Source organism: Corythoichthys intestinalis, chromosome 14 (genome assembly GCF_030265065.1).
Source record: "Corythoichthys intestinalis isolate RoL2023-P3 chromosome 14, ASM3026506v1, whole genome shotgun sequence".
Taxonomy (NCBI): Eukaryota; Metazoa; Chordata; class Actinopteri; order Syngnathiformes; family Syngnathidae; genus Corythoichthys; species Corythoichthys intestinalis.
The window spans coordinates 44,291,228-44,311,038 of NC_080408.1; the positions used below are offsets into that span (position 1 = coordinate 44,291,228).

At 41.9% G+C, this 19,811-nt stretch overlaps 1 protein-coding gene across 1 annotated transcript in view; it reads right to left on the reverse strand.

Moving 5' to 3' along the window:
• The window catches only part of ptch2 (patched 2), a 58,329-nt gene that overhangs the window by 4,581 nt on the left and 33,937 nt on the right, over positions 1–19,811 (reverse strand). Inside the window, exons 12-21 of the mRNA XM_057858395.1 lie at positions 17,661–17,753; positions 17,477–17,602; positions 14,995–15,367; positions 14,394–14,915; positions 13,848–13,990; positions 13,587–13,767; positions 12,195–12,475; positions 9,539–9,676; positions 9,055–9,197; positions 3,011–3,389 (exon numbers count right to left, since the gene is read on the reverse strand). Coding sequence (XP_057714378.1) covers positions 3,011–3,389; positions 9,055–9,197; positions 9,539–9,676; positions 12,195–12,475; positions 13,587–13,767; positions 13,848–13,990; positions 14,394–14,915; positions 14,995–15,367; positions 17,477–17,602; positions 17,661–17,753 — 2,379 coding nt within the window. The remainder of the gene's footprint in view (positions 1–3,010; positions 3,390–9,054; positions 9,198–9,538; positions 9,677–12,194; positions 12,476–13,586; positions 13,768–13,847; positions 13,991–14,393; positions 14,916–14,994; positions 15,368–17,476; positions 17,603–17,660; positions 17,754–19,811) is intronic.

Here is a 19,811-nt window from a genome sequence, read left to right on the forward strand (position 1 = left end):
TATGACGATTATAGATTAGCATGACTGTGCAGCTAGGCAAATAACCTCACTGAGTTCCAGCTCATTTGGTAGGGAGGAAGACAGAATCAGTGAGGTATTTTATAGCGCTCACGGACATGCTTGTGTTTTGTCGTATTATCAGATGAAGGGAAGGTTTTTCCACCATCAACTCATAGGCTGTTATTGACGATGATAGGAGGCTAATCTGTTTGGTCCAAATGGCAATGGACTGGATGTTTATCACTGTCAATGGCTATGAATGAGTTAAGAAAGAAGGACAATTTATACACTGTCCTTATAATATCTCTTTATCTGGAAAACGTCTTGTCAAAATGAATTCATTTTGTGGTAAGTTCCCAAGATGTCCATAATAATAATAATAATAATAATAATAATAATAATGTTCTTGAAATCAAATGAAGTCAAAATAATGCAAACATCCGTTTTTTGGGATCAAGTGCAAGTGCAAAGTGCCAATAAGGCACTGCCATATCACTCACACATTTCTCCTGGCACAAAATATTAACAAAGGTACACAGCTTCAGTACAGAGAATGAGGTATGTAATTAGTTTATAATTCATTATTTTTTAATCATGTATTGTTCATTTAATTTTTGCACCATGAATGCAAATGGTCTGCTCACATAACAAAACCGAAGCATCTTCGTTTGGTGACAGCTACTGGTCAATAAGCATAACTGCTGCGGTAAGCTGTGACCAGCCCTTGTACAAAGGCAGAAGGCTTCTAGATTCACTTTGAAGGCAACATGCATATTGGTCTAAAACCGATGTCGATATCATCCGATATCATTTTAAAATGCTTTTGTCGGCCGATATTAGTGACTATTCGATAATGTCAGACAACACTAATAAATTATGTAAAAAAGAAAGTTTTATTAACCATCAAGTTTACATAATTTTTAATGCCTCAAACATTTAGTTTAATGCTTTTTAAGGCCTGAATTTTGGCAAAATCCATTTAATGACTTTTAAAGCTTTTTAATGACCCGCATGAACCCTGTATTATACTCTACTATCACCTATCATGTTCGATCATGTTAGACCAAACAAATATGCAAAAATCATCAAATTCCGCCTAGAAAAATCTACAGAAATGAAACATCACCCATCCAAAGACTATGAGCGGAGCATCTAGTGAAGAAAACATATTTTCGAAATGTCAACCGGTATATCGGCCAGCCGATAAGTTGGGCCGATGACCGAGTAATGTTGATGGTATGTAAAAATAGTTTATTTGTTATAGTGCTTTACAGACGCCACGTGACTGAACAGTCCGGTGTTCTGTCAATTAGCCCTACTTCGTAATCTCCCTGTTGTTGATAGCAGCTTAATGTTGAACAAATTTCCTTTACGTTTTGACACGTCTATTTACCGTAATATTCGTACTATAAGGCTGCCACCCACCAAATTTGGCACTAAAACGGCATTTGCTCATAGATAAACCACACAGAACTATAAGTCGCTGCTGTCCCCACTGTATTATGGGATATTTACATCAAAAGATATTAACCGGTAACACTTCATTTTACAGCGGCATCATATGACTGTCATAAGACCAAATGAACCACCATGAAGCTTTGAATCTATTGACTGCAAAGCTTCATTGCTTCAAGAAGCATGAAGCTATATTTGGCCATCATTGGTCAACCTCTGCTGCCACCTGCTGTCAACACTGTTGTCATCCTACATGCCTCCTAGCATGCATGGCGGCACTACAGATGTAAATAACAATCAAAATTCATATTCTGTGCTAATTATTTCTTCAGTTACAGTTCAAGTTGTTTCATTAATTACAAGTTATGGTATTTGATAGCACTTTATTTGACAGTGGCCTCATAAGACTGTCATTAGACAACCATAACTATGACATGACATTGTCATGAGCATTAATGAATGCTTATAACAGATGTCTTTTAGTGTTATCCAGCTAATTATCTCACTTTTGAATAGATGTAAAAGATCCAAGCTGGACATAAATGGAGTTAGTGACATAATTTGACAGAATTGACTTAATGACTTAAGCATTCAGTAATGATAGTATGATAGTGTCATGTTATAATTATGACGGTCTTATGACAGTCTTACAACACAGCTGTCAAAGTGTTATCTACTAACCCAAATAAATCAACAAATAAGCCGCACAGGACTATAAGCCTTATATAGATTATAAGGATTCAAAATGAGTGAAAAAAGTAGCGGTTCATAGTCCGAAAATTACTGTAGATATGTTATAGATATATTAATAAATTTAATATTTAGATACATTAGAGCAATAAACACTATCAAAACCCAGGCGATCCACATGTTTACTGCTTATCAGACGACGTCAATATCCTAACGCTATTATCTCGCAATGTCATCAATATTGTATTGCAGTCTTTCGTGCATACACGTACAGTAATTGCTTACAGAGTTTAGTGGCACTGTAAAATGGATATTATTTTAAAAAATATATTACTCGCAGCAACAACTACAGCAACGACGTTGTAGTCAAAATGTTAGATGAACTCGAAGAACATTTGACATGTGATCACCCCTGGAGGGGCGTGGTTGTCGTGCCCATGCTCAGTAGCGATTTGGATATCAATTCGACCGGGATGCCCATTCATCAGAACACCGGTGTGATCATAGGACCTCCGACTACGAGTTTGTGTGTGGTCATGTGACTGTATTGTTCAGTCTAATTGGAATAAAGGAGTCGTGTGATTATTGTTGCACTGTGTCATTGGTGAAATTGGTAGAGCCACTATGGGCATCTACGGCAAAAAAAATGTCAAATCTTAACATGTAGAACAAAAAGCAATAATGTAAAGTTAGCGTTTGTTCTCTCACAAATCTAATCGAGTAAAAGTAAAAAGTATGGCGTAGTAGAAGTACTCTTAGAAGTATACTTTTCTCAAAAAGTTACTTAAGTAAATGTATCGTCACTAGCTATGCCTGTCTAAGAAGAACCAAAACCAGAAATGATATGTGTGTGTACTATATGTACCTTAAGTTTAGGGAAGCTGGGATTCTTGCTTGCTTCCAGCAGAATGTGCGAGGAGGCAGGTGGCAAGCTGTAAGCGCTGCGGTCGCAGTACTTGTACTCCTCCTCTCCGATTCCCGACGTGCTCGTCACTTCCGAGTAATATTCCGAGTCGGACGTCTCGGAGAATGCTCGGTGGGGGTCGCGGCGGTCTGCCATGTAGCCGTGGTGAGCCATGGGCGGGGGTAGAGGCAGCTCTGGGGAAGGTGCCGGCGGGCAGCCGCCGTCTTCGCATGTGGCCGGTTCGGCCGGAGGGCCCAGCATGGAGAGGAGGACTGGCAGGAGGACCAAGCCGTTTAGCATTCCCAGAAGGGTGAGGATGGCCAACACGGCGAAGAAATATCTGTTGATATAAGAGGAGGAACTTTATCAATTTATGTTTACCTTGTTTCGATTATGACAAATTCACACTTTAAAAATCGCAACAACACAAGCACTATATCACACAAGTCGCTGAGGGAGAAGAAGTCAAAGACAAATTTGTGTTTTAAAAGCTGAGGATGAGCAGTGGGCAAATTTGATTCCCTCTTGCTCCAACTAAAACATCCTTTGATGCCTGCTTGGCTCTTGCTACAAGAACGCTTCCCTCTGCGCTCTCTTGTGCGTTTTTTGTGTTGCGTGCATCTCAGCCGAGCTATAGGGAGGGCGGGGGGGTTTTGGAATTGGGGTAAGGCGCGCCACAAGAAAGAGCACATAAGAAAATTAGAGAGGAGTCCACTTAAACACTAACAGAAAGCAGAGAGATGAAGGAGGGACAATATTGTTGGAATGAAGAAAGAGAAGACAAAGGGATAATGGCGACCGAACCAAACATTGTCGCCATGAACCCATTTCCAGATTGACTAAAAGTGGTGTAGAAATCACCAACTGAGCCCCTAAAAATGTGAGCGGGGACCTCCAACGGCGTCGGTCTTTTCGGAATTCTCTTGTTTATATGAACGTTTAATCTTTTCCATCCGCCATCAGGGTAAGGGGATTCGTGCATATGTACATTACTACTACTACTTTATCGGGCACTCATTGAGTTACGGGCTGCCATTGACATCTAGCACTGTCAATGGCACTGAAATATGAGCATTCACAGGCAGTCCTCATACTTTAAATAAGTTTGACACAAGGGCGTAGGTTTGCATAGGGACAGTAGGAATGTAACACCACCAACTTTTCAGCAACCTTATTTGCATTATATAATGAGTTCAGTTATATAATGTTGTAAGGATGGAATAGACCCTACCATTATTTAGTGAATTATATTCATTATGTTCAGAATTATATTTATCCCTTTCTACTAGCTTAAAGTGCCGGTCCATTTTTTTCCCCGTCAAACACACTTTTGATTGGCTGATGACTTGACCCCCCCCCCCCCCCCACACACATCTCTCCCGCCACACACGCACAGCCCCGAGAGATTCATGTCGACAACATGCCGCCTCCTCCACCCCCTTCGAAGAGGAGGGATATTTAAAGTTTTTTTTCGGCCAGCAGCAGCCACTGTAAAGCCTGAGTTATGCTTCTACGTTGCTGTGACGGCGTAGCGACTATGGCGTCAATGAGCACTCGATAGTTCCGCGGTGTTGCTTTGTAATTCACCGCCAAGCCACTGGAGGGGCGTGGCGTTGTGTGCGGTTTTTGGAAACTCTTGTCGACTTCCTCTAGTTTTCTTCCGGTTATACAATAATGCCAACGGAGATGGAAAGCTTAATTGTGGATCTTCAGCTCATCAACATTGAACAACAAATGTTGATCATACAAATGTTGAGTCGACACGTAGTCTGAATTTTGTGGAGCTGCACATCAGGCTACAGCTGAGGTCGTAAATCGGGTCTGCCTTGACGGCGTAGGTCTGCTGCAGAAGCATAACTCAGCTTTAAGTAATGTAAAAAGACGTCAATGTTGTGAAGGTGGGGGAATAACCACTAATTGTGCTACTGAAGAGTTAGCATAACATTAAATTATGTGAACTTGCTAACCTGAAAAACTACTGCGGTCAGGCCAGCCTCCACAAGGAACAACAAAGTCATTTAGTCGTCCCTCATTTAGATTATTGTTTGCATTATGTGCATTACAATAAGGCAATGTGGTGGCTTCAGAGTGCACGAACATTTATTTAAACAAAATAAAATAAAATGTGGGGCTATCTAAGAATGGCTCCACTTTAGGGGGACACTGACATGAACATGAACTGACATAAAAAAACAATAAAATCTTAAGTCTTGGGGTAGTCTAGTATGCCACAGATGTAGATCTGTCCTTGGATATCTCAGATTTTTTTTTCATTAATTTTTTTCTAACCCAAATCACTTTAATTTTACAATAGTTAAATTTGAGTCTAGGGGTGCGCTAGTGTCCCCCAGAAGTGGATCTATTCTTGGATAGCTCCTCGTTTTTTTCATAAAGGGACACTTTAAAATGTTTCTTTAGTAGTTTGTGAAAACATAGGTCTGAATCAAACGTTCTATCACCTAAACCAATACACATAAAAGTTAGTATAAGTCAATACAGATATATTTTGCTTTGATCATTTAGCCTATCAATTAATTAGGTTAATGTTCGTGAGAAATGTAGCCTTGACCAGGTTCAATAATCTGTTTGGTCTTATTAGTGTCCCATCCCCAGCAAAAAGTGTACATGCAGGTTATGCTGTTAAATCGTCCCTACCAATGTTGAAACCAAACCTTTGTACAAGCCACACTTGTACACCAAATAAAGTTATTAAAAAAATTGCCCTAGATGACCCACATATGTGGACGTTAGGTCTTTTTGGGGTTAAGTAATTTTTTAATAGTCACTTGGATCATATAGGGTTAATTGTATCGAGTCGATTATTAATTGAAGTAAAAATATTTAAAGATTGCGGGAGGGGTAAATGTTTTTCTTATAAGGTCTCCATACTGCTTAGGTGAATTTTACTTATTGCAGGTGGGTCTGGAAAGTAAGATCTTATGATATATGAGGCTTCACTGTCCATGTTTCCACCTTTTCCTCCTCCATCTGGATGCCAGGAAGCCCCCCTCCGAGCACATCTCCTTTCCTTTCTCTCTCCTCGCTTGCGTTCGCTTCTGCAGACAAACTGTGCTTTTTATGTCACGGAGGCCCCGCTAGCAGTCTGTGAGCTCAAGGTTGTGGTTTTGGGTTCTGGGCCCGAGACCGCATTCAGCTGAAAAACATTGAGCTATTTGCCTTCTTTTTTTTCCACTCTGACCATGAAACACTGGTAGAAAACAGGCGCACGCACACAAGCAAAGGACATCCATGTCTGTTGGTGGCCCACGCGCAATCTAACAGCCTGACCAGTTCAAATATAGCCCACTACGGCACCCAATACAGAGGCAAAGGAGAGCGCTTAGCAAAATGATCGGAATTTTTACAGATTCCCGCGTATGTGAGAGAGAGCGGAGAGGAGAGACACAACCCAGTGGGTAGTAGAACACTTCCATGTTTACGAGCAGCTGCTACACACCCTTGATGTTTTCCCCATTTGTTGTGTGTTCTGTGGTCGGATAGGCGGATGCGCGTGTGTGTCCGGAGTGACGGAACCAGGTGTGTGTTTGTTGCCGCACGAGCTTGAGTGCTTGTGATAAATAGGGCTGTAACGTTTCCACCTGCATGCGACTCTGACCCCCCACAAGGCTTTCCCAGGGTGAAGACAACTGGCTCCACGCCACACCAATGTCAAACCAAAACATTCTCTGAGGGTAACATACAGTACGGATGGTGCCTACTGCCTAGCAAACAGAGGTCGACCCCCACTAGTAGTAGGAAGTAACAAAGTACCTACACAGTATATGTAGCCACAAACTGTAATTCAATCAGAGTACTGTTACTTTAGAATCACACTGGGCAACAGTTTGAAAAACAGATTATTTTGTCTGACAGCTGTTTTTAACTAATTATTGGACGCAGAATCCAAAAGTGATCTCAGTTTTTCTCCGTCACATCATTTTTTTCTCCAGAGCTTACCTACTTACTACGCTGGGAAAAATTAACTGGCCTCCAATTCATCATGATTTTGTTAATATTTTCACTAGAGCAGTGGTTCTTAAGCACGCTAAAGGTACCAAACCTTACAAGTTTAACATCTGGATTTACCAAAACCTTCAGAATTAGATAAAAAAGCATTTTTTTTCAAATTCAAAACCGATATATCTAAGCTAGCTAGCTAATAATTTCGCAAATCCCCGTTCAGAATTCTTCTCATTTGGACAGTATGTTTTATAAACAGGTGAAAATTTGAGACCATGCTGCCCATTGGTCTGTTGTATTCCCTCATACCAAGTGAGAGTCAACCTTCCACTAAGCAAACCAGTTCCACCTCCCATCAGATCGAGTAGCAGTTAAAAGAAATGAATTAAGCCTGTAAATTGGGAGCAATCCAGTCCAAAACCTGGTCTAAAAAGCCACTTTGCCTAGATTTAATCAGCGTACGAAAATATGGCTCTGTGTTTCTTTACCTTCTTTGCCTCCACTGAACTAGACTTCTATTTATTCTCAGTTAACTAATTTCAAATCAAATTAAATTAACTCATTTTATCAAGTTAATATTGTGGGCCATAAATGTATTTCTGAGTAAACCGAATTTGAAATGATAATTTTTGTGTACTTAGCCTTTACCCCCTTAACTTCCGAAGATATTTACATAAGATATTTACTCAAACAAAAATCCAGTTGACTTAGAATGTTGAGTTTCGGGCATGTTGTTACCACATGCACAAAACTAGCCATATCCTTATAAGCAGGGGTGTCAAACATACAGCCCCTGGCAGGGGGCCAATTCGGCCCGCTGAGCTGTTCTGCTTGACATTGGCGCAGTAAAACCAGAGTTCCCAGTCAAAATGGATTGGATCTCTTGCACGGTCAACACAGCAACCAATCGAGCTTAGCCTCAGACGGTATACTAGTATATATTAAAAAATAAACAAGGATCTAATTTCAACAAAAGAACAATTGGCTAACTTGCAGAGCAAAAGTCCGCTAGCTTAAGTGCTACAAATGCTAACTTTTTTTTTTAACAATGCTCTTAACAAATTGTTGAAACACATATTCCCACAAAAAACTGATAAATATACCAATAAACTAAATTCATGCATAAAAAAACATTAACTCAAACAAAAACTTAACATATGTTGGTCTTAACAGGGAGCAACTGGATTCAGCCATGTTAAATGAGTTATGACATATTCACTGTTACCACTAGAGGGGATTGTATCCACCCAAATCAATAAAACTAAATGCAAAAACTATCAAAACAAACCATTACAACACTACTTTAATTAAACAAATTCTCGAAGCAGCAAAATTTAATTTGAAGCTTTTTTCTAAACAAATTACTTGAGTCAATCGATTAATGGTGTTACACTTATATAGCGCTTTTCCACCTTTCAAGGCGCTCAAAGCGCTTTACACTATCTCACCATTCACCTACTGGTGACGCAGCACCAGGAGCAACGTGGGGTTCAGTGTCTTGCTCAACGACACTTAGACGAGTTCATCAGGGTGAAGAATCGAACCCACAACCTCCGGGTTGGGGGACAATTACTCTACCACTGAGCCACGCCACCCCACATTAATCATTGCAGCACTACTGTGAATACTCACATTTCAGTGCTATTGACTGCACTGGATGTCCAATCCATTTGGACTGGGAGTCTCAAATTAAGGAATGTTCATTAGCCCCTCTTAGTCCAAACGGATTGGACATCTAGCGCCATGAAAGACAGCCAGTTATTTAGGCGAAAAATAAACCGGTTCGTCCCAGATGATTGCCATATTGTTGCCCGCGAACCAAAATGAGTTTGACACACAAGCTTTAAAACATATTAGTGTTAAATAAGCACTGCAGTAAATCACATTCATTCATTCATTCATTCATTTTCCATGCCGCTTTTCCTCACGAGGGTCACAACTTTCACATAATTAAAAAAATAAAATTAAACAAAATCTGTTATGGTTTTCTCCTCTATAATGTGAGTACGTTTGCCATCTCCCATCCAAACACATAAGCTTCTCACCTCATGATGAAGTCAAACTCTGAGCCCGCCAACATGAGAACGCCCAGCAGCGTGGAAATGGCGCCGTCGACCACCGGGGCAAACATGTGCTCTAGAGCCACGGCCGAGCGCTTGTTTCTGCTGCCAATGGCTGTCAGGAAGCCCTGCCGCAGAAAAGGGGGAAGGGGGCGAAGGTGGGAAGGAGAAATGAGTTGGAAATCTTGCCGATCGCACAAAACTTGCGCTTGTGGTGGCAAGGCTTGGCACCATTTGGAATTCCTGGATTTGTTTTAGTTAGGGGTGGTTGCGTATATAGCTACAGGATGGGGTGCTGTAAGTTAAGCACGGAGGTTTTGATTCGGGATTTGAATTCAATGGCATTTCCTTAATTGATTATGGAGGAAATTAACAATCTGTCTGTATTTTTTGTTTGTTTTTACTTTGGTCTGATGTACTGAACTATGTGTGAGCACAGTCTGACGGCTTGTTCGCCATGTGGACTCACCAGCGCAATATGTACAGTGAACTCCACTCCGATGCCCACCGAAGCGATGAGGATGACGACGGGGATGGCGCTCAGCTTGATGCCGATCAATCCCATAATGCCGAACAGCTCCACTGTCATCATGGCCAGGATAAACACCTAAATACAAAAAAAGGGATGTTTTGTCAAAAGGGGAAAAAAAAACCTAATGAAAGAATAGAAGCGAGACGGCGTGAAGATTAAAGGTGACGTGAGGGACTGAGTTGAGCTCTTTTGCCTTTTCACCCTACACAATCTTTGACCTCAGGGTCCCAGCCGCGTGGCATCAAATTACCCACCCTGAGGCTAATACTTCTCCGTCCGACCATGCTTGTGCTTTTTCTTCAACAGAGGTGCTCGTAATGATTGACAGAATGGCAGACAATAGCTCCTTTTATGTTTAACTGTCTTCCTGGGAACGCACTAATGCTCAGTTTGCAGTTTGTTGAGCTACGAGCCGTTTTTTTTGCTTTGAAAAAAAAATATTGTATGGTCCCAGTTAATTGAACTTTGTTCAGAAAGTGGACATAATTTCCATTATTATAACCACTCTCAGTGGAAGTATATTGTCAAACTAAACATAAAACAAATCATAGCTTTTTGCTTTGGGAATGTCGACTTAGCTTAGAGCTAAAGAGCCATTCAAATTACTGTTAAGTTATGCTAACAGTTAGCATCCACAGTGGGAGTTTTAGATTTGAATAACATTGGCCATCAACCCTAATCCTACCTCATGATGAATAAAATCTAGATTACGTTACATTCTACAGTATTTAACATGTTACGACTAGAAATTGACCAATATGGGATTTTCAGGACCGGTACTGATTATTAGTAGTTATAGCGGCTGATAACCGATTTTTTGAACACATATTGATGTAAAAATTAGCGTAAAAAAAGTGAATAATGCAAACACTGAACTTCATTGAAAATAATAGCTCCAGAAGTGCCTGAATTTCCTAGACTCAGAAACATCTTTTATAAAGTTGAATAAAAGTTCGAAAAAATAGCTCTCTGAATTTTTTCCACAGAAAATATATAACCACAAATATAACAAAAGGTCTAGACTAGTGGACAAACTAATCATAGAAATAACAAATATATAACCCAGTTTTAAATTGATTTTTTCATATCAGCCCTCAGATTAAAAAAAAAAAAAAAAAAAAGGCCGATACGGATATGTCAAAATTCCAAATATCAGCGCTGACAATCGCCCTGGCCGATAAACGGTCAATCTCTAGTTAAAACACTTTTTAAAAAAAATAAAGTTATGTTTTATAGAGTATGTTTTTCGAAAACGGTAACCTCAAGATTCATTTTTTTCGAGTACCGTATTTTTCGGACCATAAGTCGCACCTGAGTAAAAGTCGCACCAGCCATAAAATGCCCAACGAAGAGGAAAAAAAAAACATATAGGTCGCACCGGAGTATAAGTCGCATTTTTGGGGGAAATTCACTTGATAAAATACAACACATAGAACAGATATATCATCTTGAAAGGCAATTTAAAAATAAAAATACAATAGAGAACAACATGCTGAATAAGTGTACGGTATGATAATGTTGCATGATGCATGAACAACGAAATGCGAACGTGGCCGGTATGTTAACGTAACATAGCTATTAAGAGTTATTCAGATGACTATAGAATAAAGAACATGCTAATAAGTTTACCAAACCATCAGTGTCACTTCAAAACACCAAAATATCATGTGAAATGATATAATAATGTGTTAATAATTTCACACATAAGTCGCTCCGGAGTAAAAGGCGCACCCCCAGTCATACTATGAATAAAACTGCAACTTATAGTCCAAAAATTACAGTAACTGACTAGAATGGTTCACTGCATTTCCGTTTGCGATACGTGCACTTTCATTTACGAACAAGGTCACAGAACAAATCAAATTCTTATCTCAAGGCACCAGTTTACAATGATGTACAACATCCCTACTGGTGCAATTATAGACAAGAAAGTAGTTTCTAAGAGCTTTTGATCACGATGGGTGTCCGCGGTTAAATTCGCGGTCAAATGATAAAAACCGTGTTACAGCCCGACCACATACAAGCTGACTGAAAGCTTCCAAAGGCGAACGGATGCACGCATGTATGTGTGTGTCTGATTTCAGTCCAATTAAAAACATTCCAGCAGAAGCTGCAACTGTTGTTGTGCTCCGGCCCACCCCCTAAAATGTCTGTGGACATGCAGTTGTAGGGGGGTGGGTGGGCACCAGCTTGTGTGTGAAACGTTTTCTAACGACTCAAGACTGTCTCCCTTTTTCTGGCTCACACATCTCTCTGATGGATGGGTCGAGCGGGCCAAGGTCGCGACTGGGCAGATCCGTCCTGTCCTCAGAGCCTCTCGTTCTCCCGCTGACAAAAGCAGTGATGGAGTTAGAGGTAGAGGCTTTGGGAGGGCAAAGTCTTTCTCGCTCCTTAGCATTCCCCTTTCTAAGGCCGGCCCTGCCTACATTAGAATGACAAAGGTCCCCCGTATGTGTGTGCGCACCGGCCCTCTGTAGAGCCAGCGGGGCCCCCCGTCGGACGACGTTATTGAGCTGTGCCGAACGGCTTGAGAGGAAAGACAAACGGGAAGGAAAGGGGGTAAATTATATTGAAGACAGCGCGAGGGACTTACGATGATGCCGGCGGTCCACGGGTTGAGGAGGAGCAGAGCGCAAACCAGGAAAGTGCACGCCAGCACCACGCTGATGGCCAATAAGAACCAATGTCGGAGGCTAATGTACTGCTCCCAGAAGAGGAACGGATATCCGTTGGGGTAGTTGAACACGCCCTTGCGGCTAAATTCGTCGCAGATGGCCCTCACGCTCTCGATAGCTTCCACGAAGTCGCTGGCTTGCCGCAGCCCGTTCAGGTAGTACGGGAACTGAGCAAATTCTAGAGGCTCTGCGGCCGGAACTGCAAGGATGAGAAGGAGTATCTTAGCAGTGTTGTTTGCATCAACAATGACAATATCGAAAATATTTCTTCAATGAATATTTTTTTTCATGACGATGACGAGCTAAAAACGTATCTTGGGAAATTATAGATTCTGTCATAAATTCACAATGTTTAAGGTTTTCTCATTGTATGTGTAGTTAGCACGCATAATGGCAGTGTTTGGTGGTGTCACTCATGTGACGTGCTGAGCCCCCAAACACACACGCTCACTCACCGGCCGGTGAATAAGCGTGTGTCTTCTCCAGGCTCCAGACATTTGTGAAACATGTCAGGTGCTGCTTGTTTTGTTTTCTTATCTTGGCTAGATATGCCATGTTGTTTTAGTTTAAAGGTCTGTGCAAAGTGATCATCGCACACTAAATGTAACTTGAAGCATTAGCATAGCGTTCCCGTTAGAATTAGCATTTAGCATGTAGTCTTAAACTCTTGGAAACTTTTTACATACAGTTCGTGGTGTCCAGGTGAGTGTATTCAAATTAATTGAATAGTTTTCCGTATTATCATCACGAAAATGGTGATGTCCTTGTAGACTCTACAAATAAGTGTTCATCCGTCAATGTTCATTTAAAATTGTTGGAAACCTATTTATTTATCTAATTATGGACTAAAACGAAGTTTCTAGACGAAAACCTTTTGAGTACATGTCGACTAAAACTTTTAAAAGTTTTCGTTGACTAAAACTAGATGAAGTCAAACACATTTTGAAATGACAAATATATGACTAAGATCATAAAGTATTTTTGTTCAAAAGACTAAGACGAAAATTAAAAGGGCTGCGAAAATCAACACTGCTCCGGTGTTATTATTGTTGGACATCTATCGCTAGCTAATGCGTTAATAGCGTTATTGAACTTGTTTCTGCTGCTTCTGAAGTGTTGGTGAAATTGTTTAGGAATGATTCTGAAGATGAAGACTTTTATGGATTTGGTCGTAAATTGGATTAAGATCAAGAGTTTGATAAACGAGTTACAAAGGCTACAGTTATCTGAATAGCTGTTAATATGTTACATTCACAGATGCTAAACGTTGCAAAATACTAGAAAGAATAGGATAGGTCTCAGAGACTTACTGCGCAGATTCTCCCCTGTGGTGTCGTACTTGTCGTGAATCCACTCTCTGGGATGGGGGTAAAAGTTTGCCTGGGAGGCAGCGTAGCCCAGAGGGTCGTTACTAACCCACACGGTCAGGTAAATGTAGAACACCTCAGGTGGGATGAGACCCTCTGCATCTACCAGCCGGCGAGAAGTCAGCTACAAAAGGAGCATTTCGTCAGAGGCGGCACCCAACAGAGATGTTCGCAGTGGAAGACAGAAGCGACGTCTCATCTTACCTGGCTGTAATTGAAGGGTTCTTTTTTGGATCCGGTCTGGATGAGGAGCTTGTACGCTAAGGCGCCGTCTTCTGTGCCGTTCCGATAGCTGTCTGAAGTGATCCTCCCCGCCAGCCAGTCTGCGTCAAAAGCAGCCTGAAGACCTGTAAAAGCAATGTTAAAAGATTGGAGTGTTTTGTTGTTTTAATTTCTGCTGAGTATAGGTGTTAAAAAACATAAATAACGAAAGAAAACGTTTCTGTCTTATTTGGGCAGCTGGTTTTGATCGAATTGTTAGCTATTACTTCCTCCTGACTGGGCCTCTGACATGTTCTACCCTAAGGAAACGCACAAACACGCGCACACGCACATGCAAAAGATAACCTCTGACCTCACCCCAATCTGTCTACCACTCCACCCCTGAGCCCAGGTGGATGGGGGTAAACATGGCGACTGAACTTTCACTCACCCTTCACACTCAACCCCCACTTGCTCATTCACTCCTGGGATTACCACACCTGAAAAAACCTGCAAATTCACCCCATCTAAAAGTGTACAATAGCGTACCTCTGAGCCAGTCCTGGAAGTAGTGAAGCCACATGCGGGGCAGTTTGCCGTCGCTGTCTCGGACCACAGATCTGACCGAGTTGAAGGCGTTGTGTAGTTGGATCAGAAGTCTCTGTGAGCGCGCGTAATCGAATCCGTCCGTGGTGACCAGATACATGTTGTAGAAGGAGAAGTATTTGAATTGGGCATCGATGAAGTCGTACTCCTTGGTGTCGCGTGGAACAATGTCCGTCAGGTAGAGGCCGTCATGCACCATGGTGGTCCCGTAAAGACTGAGGCCGAGGAGTCCCAGGAAGAGGATGACAACGATGGCTTTGCTTTTGGGCTTTAGAAGAAACGGGGCATATTTCTCCCTGGCGAAGTGGGACAAGTTCCAGTGGAGGAATGGGAGCGGGACGCACTTTTTGCCCAATTTGGAGTCCTCCACTTGGGCTAGGAGGTCTCGGGTGGAGCTGGATGTTGGGGTGAAGAGCTGGGAACCGTAGGGATCCTGAACAGGTGTAGGTGGCGTAGGTGTAATAGCTAGAGGGGGTTAAAACATGAGAACTATTACAACAGATCAAATTACCTTGTCAGTAGGTTGTTATCACCGCCTTTTTACCTTGTGAATGAGAGGTAGGACACAGGATTATGGAAGTTGGACTGGTTGAGATCTGCGAGGTAGGAGGCAGGATTGTAACGATGTGCTGCCCGGCGGCGTCGCACTGTGTGAACGCCTGCACCGTAGTGGTGATCTGCGTGCTGGTGGTGATGGTGGAGCCCGTCGTGTACTGGTGCGAGGCCGAAGCCTGGCTCTGCTCGGCACCTTCCGACAGCTCGTGCGGGGACAGGTGGATGACCCGGTTGGCGCAAGGGCTGTACAGACAGCACAGGACGTCCAAGCGCTTGTCTTCGCGCCGGTGGAGGTCCAAGCTGAGTATGGCGGGGAAGATGAGCAGCACCATGGCGAAATTAAACACCACCACGATGGCCGCCTGTAAAAAATGAAATTGAGAATGTAATGTAAAATCGCAACGCTGAGTGAGATGTCCTATTCATTTGAACTGACTATCAGATATCATTGTCAGCCCTCCCATTTCGAATGGAGTGGATGTCTTTTGTTGTCAATGGCACTGAAACACACTCTGTGAACAGCAATAACCAAGTTCAGGCCCACTTTATGCCACAATAGTATTAGTAGACAAGACATTTTTCTAACATTGGCACTACAGTTCTTACTGTTTAAAATGTTACTGTCGTATTTGTCTGCATCACTACTGTAATTTTCGGCCCACAAACCACTACTTTTTTCCTTCATTTTGAATCCTTCGGCTTATAGTCCAGTGCATCTTATTTGTTGATTGATTTGGGTTAATAGGTAACACATGCCTCCTAGCATGCATTGCAGCGTGGCTGATAACAATCAAAATTAATGTTCAGTGCTAATTATTAATTGAGTTACTGTTCCAGGTGTTTCATTATTGCGAGTTATGGTATTTGGTAACACCTTATTTGACAGCGGCATCATAAGACTGTAATAATACCGTCATAATTATGTCATGACACTATCATGGGCATTACTCAAAGCTTATGACAGATGTCATTAAGTGTCATCCGGCAAATTATGTCACTTCATTTATGTCCAGCTCTGATCTTTTACATCCATTCAAAAGTGAGATAGTTTGCCGGATAACACTAAACGACATCTGTTATAAGCATTCATTAATGCTCATGACAGTGTCATGTCATAATTATGATTGTCTCATGACAGTCTTGTGACGCCACTGTTATTAATAAAGCGTTACCAAATACCATAACTATCAATTAATGAAACAACTACAACAGTAACTGAATAAATAATTAGCACAGAACATGAATTTTGATTATTTACATCTGTAGCGCGGCATTGCATGCTAGGAGGCATGTTGGACGACAAGAGTGTTAACAGCAGAGGTTGACTGTCTCCCCCAAGGGAGCACTGATGGCCAGATAAAGGTTCTTGAAGCAAAGAAGCTAAGAAGCCAATTGGTTCAAAGCTTAATGGTGGTTCATTTGGTCTTATGACAGTCGTATGGTAATAAAGTGTTACCAGTTAATATCTTGGTGTAAACATCCCATAATACAGTGAGGTCAGCTGCGGCTTATAGTCCAGTGTGGTTTATCTATGAAACAAATGGCGTTTTGGTGTCAAATTTGGTGGGTGGCGACTTATAGTCAGGTGATCCTTATAGTGCGAAAAAAACAGTAATTCCTTAAAATGAGCACTTGTTGATGCTGAACATTCCTCCAAAGAAAATATTTAAGCTATTAAAACGCCTGTTTATCAGAAAATATGTTTGTGTTTACACCCAAAATAAGCAATTTTGAGAGACACGGATACGGACCAAACTGTGATTTTTAGCAGACCGTTACACCCTGACAATATACATATATTCACTATAAATACTGCATATATATTTGACCGGGATCTCTGTGGGCAAGCATAACTATGATGTGGCCCACGATAAAAACAAGTTAGACATCCGTGTTCTAAACAGAGGGCCAGCAACACTAAGCAGGCCATGCAAGGAGAAACAGACCAGAAGGTAAAGCTCTAAAACTATTAGTAAGAGAGATAGCAGGGAGGAGGGGGTAGGAAAAATATACATATATGATGTGAGTCTGAGCGAAACCATCAGCCTTCTGCAGCCCCCCACCCCTGAGCTGACGTCCTGACTGGCTGCAGTTTGCACTGTGTCTACTACCACTAGTGTGTATTTGTGTGTTGTGGACCACCCACTGTTAAGTCACAGATCAGAGCGGAGCGCAACGACGAACTGGTGATATACGGATCCGAGCGCTCCCCTCTAGTTCTCTCTCTAGTTTGCTGTGACTCTTCCACATTGCACAAACACACCCTTAGAAAAAAGAAAAAGTTGCCGCTGTCGGTGCAGCGGCAATAAAAACTGGAACAAAGGCTTTCCCTGCTCTGAATAAATGTCCCCTCTTAAGTTATCACTTTCATTTTCAAAGGAGCCGTGGACCTCTTGTGGCGCAATTGTGTTTATTTCTTTGCATACTATATTAAAAAAAAAAAAAAAAAAAAAAAAACAGAAAGTGCATACCTGTAAGGAGAAAGCTCGCAGGGCTGGAATAGGCACAAGGGCAGCCATGAAGAAAGCGATCATGTTGTTGATGGAAGTCAGAGCCACGCTGGTGCCCGTGCGACGCAAGCAGTCTCCGGTTCGTTCCTGGGAGACGGAACACATCTTAGAGGAGAAGAAGAAAAGGACTGAAGCGGAAACTTACCTTAAAGGGAATGTTAGTCCCGGCCTCTGTGAAGGAGTGAGCCAAAAGAAACATGTCATCCACACCAATTCCAAGTGCCAGGAAGGGAAGCACCTGGGATGAGTAACACAAAGGGTCAGACAGAGTACTCGGCATCCCAACGCAGTTTTTACATCCAATAGTAATGTCTTCTGACTTTGATTTACATCCTAAATTCAAATATTTGTCTACGGTATTCAGTATTCTTGTCACTTTGTAGCACTGTTGTGTTCGTCGACGATAACGAAAATATTTCATCAACGAACACTTTTTATGACGTTGATGAGATGATAACAAGCTAAAAGCGTGTTTTGGGGGACTAAAACATAACTAGACGAGTGCCAGTTTTCGTGTGACGAGACAAGAACGAGACAAAAATGCGCAATAATTTCCGTCACATGATCACAATGTGTGACGTTTTATGTGTCGTTAGCCTGCATCTTGGCAGTGTCTGGTTGTGTCATTCATGTACACCCCACCGCCAACTCATCAATGTCCTCTCCTCTAAAGGCTTGCACACACAATAAGATTTGAAGGAATCTGACTTTCTAGCCAGATCGCCGGAATCACGCCAGCCGAACCGCCGGACCCGAGCTGGCGCAGATCCAACGGTCCGGTCCGGGGAGACCCCGGCAATCCGGCCGGAAGGGCAAACTCTGCGCGTTCACCTTAATCTTAACCCTTTGTACTTACTCCATCTTGAAAGGTTTTAAGAAGGCTCACCAAGAAGTTGACAATTTATTCGAATCGACACAGATGAAAATGGCAAGGCGAAACAGAAACAATCAGGCGGGGAGGCAAGGTCACCCTATCGTATGTCAATAAAAGTTCCCGAGAAAAATGACAACGCTTCGTTAAACATTCAGTCTTTTGAAAGCTCTCGCGGGGTGGGCCGTGGGCAGGAAGAAGGGTTTGTTTGGGATTATTGTCTGTTTGTGGATTGGACAGGAGGATTCGGCAATTACTGTTGTCCGGGCAACGAGGATGTGGATTTTGCCACCTCAGCGTCAACGGGGCTCTTGGAGTCTTGTCAGTCGTGTTATCAGTTAGGTACCGGGTGTTCTCCTGTGTTCCTTGTGTTAGGACAGAACGTCCCACCATTTGTTGTGGACTGTCCGGGAGAACTAATTGCGAGACTTGGTGGTGCAGACGTGGGCTTGTCAGCGTCAATCTTGCTCAGTAAGTTGTATGACAAACGCGCTGGGCTTCCAAGATAAGAAGGCGTTGTTTATCTCTTATGCCCTATATTCAGCTTGTTTTCCTTAAACTATGGCATAAGTGCTATTTATTTTATATTGGGTGTGTTAGAGTAATGCAAACAGTTAGACCAGGGGTGCTCAATGTTTTTTGCTCCAAGATCTACTTTTAAATGAGACAACCTCCCGCGATCTACCTTAAGAGAGGAGGATGAACTAAAAAAAGAAAAAAATTTAAATGTACAGTTACAGTAATTATGCTTTGTGAGCAACATATGAGGTTATGTTGCTCACAAAACACAAATAACTGTACATTTAAAAAAATATAAATAAAAAATGGACTGTAAATTATGTTTGCTCACATAACATAATTAACTATGTACATAAAAAAAAAAAAAAAAAAAAAAAATTTTTTTTTTTTTTTTTTTTTTTTGATGCCACGAGCTACCCACACTAGCGTTGCGATCGACTGGTCGATCGCGATCGACGTAATGGGCACCCCTGAGTTAGACGGTGCCTACGAGAAAAGGTACAATCTCCTTCAGATTTGTTTTCTAATCTTGCCCAGAGAGAATATGCATATTACTTTGACCTCTAAAGGTCTGTGCTGAGAGATCATCACACACTAAATGTAACTCGTAGCGTTAGCATAGCATTTGGCGAACGTCCTCTTAAACCCTCTGACACCTTTTTTTACATAAAGTTTGTGGCGTCCAGGTGGGTATAATTAATTATTGCCCTATGCTAACCAGTCAATAACGTTTTCTGTGACATGCTGCATTCATGTTAGAGTGAGAAGAACCATGTGGAGTCCAAGGCTAGTTTGAAAGCACAAAGCTGTCAACAGATACCATCACAGATAGCGGTTTCTCTCACAGAGAGCGGCAGAGACATCTATAAAATGACAGATAGACTCACGTGCAACCACGTTGCAGGG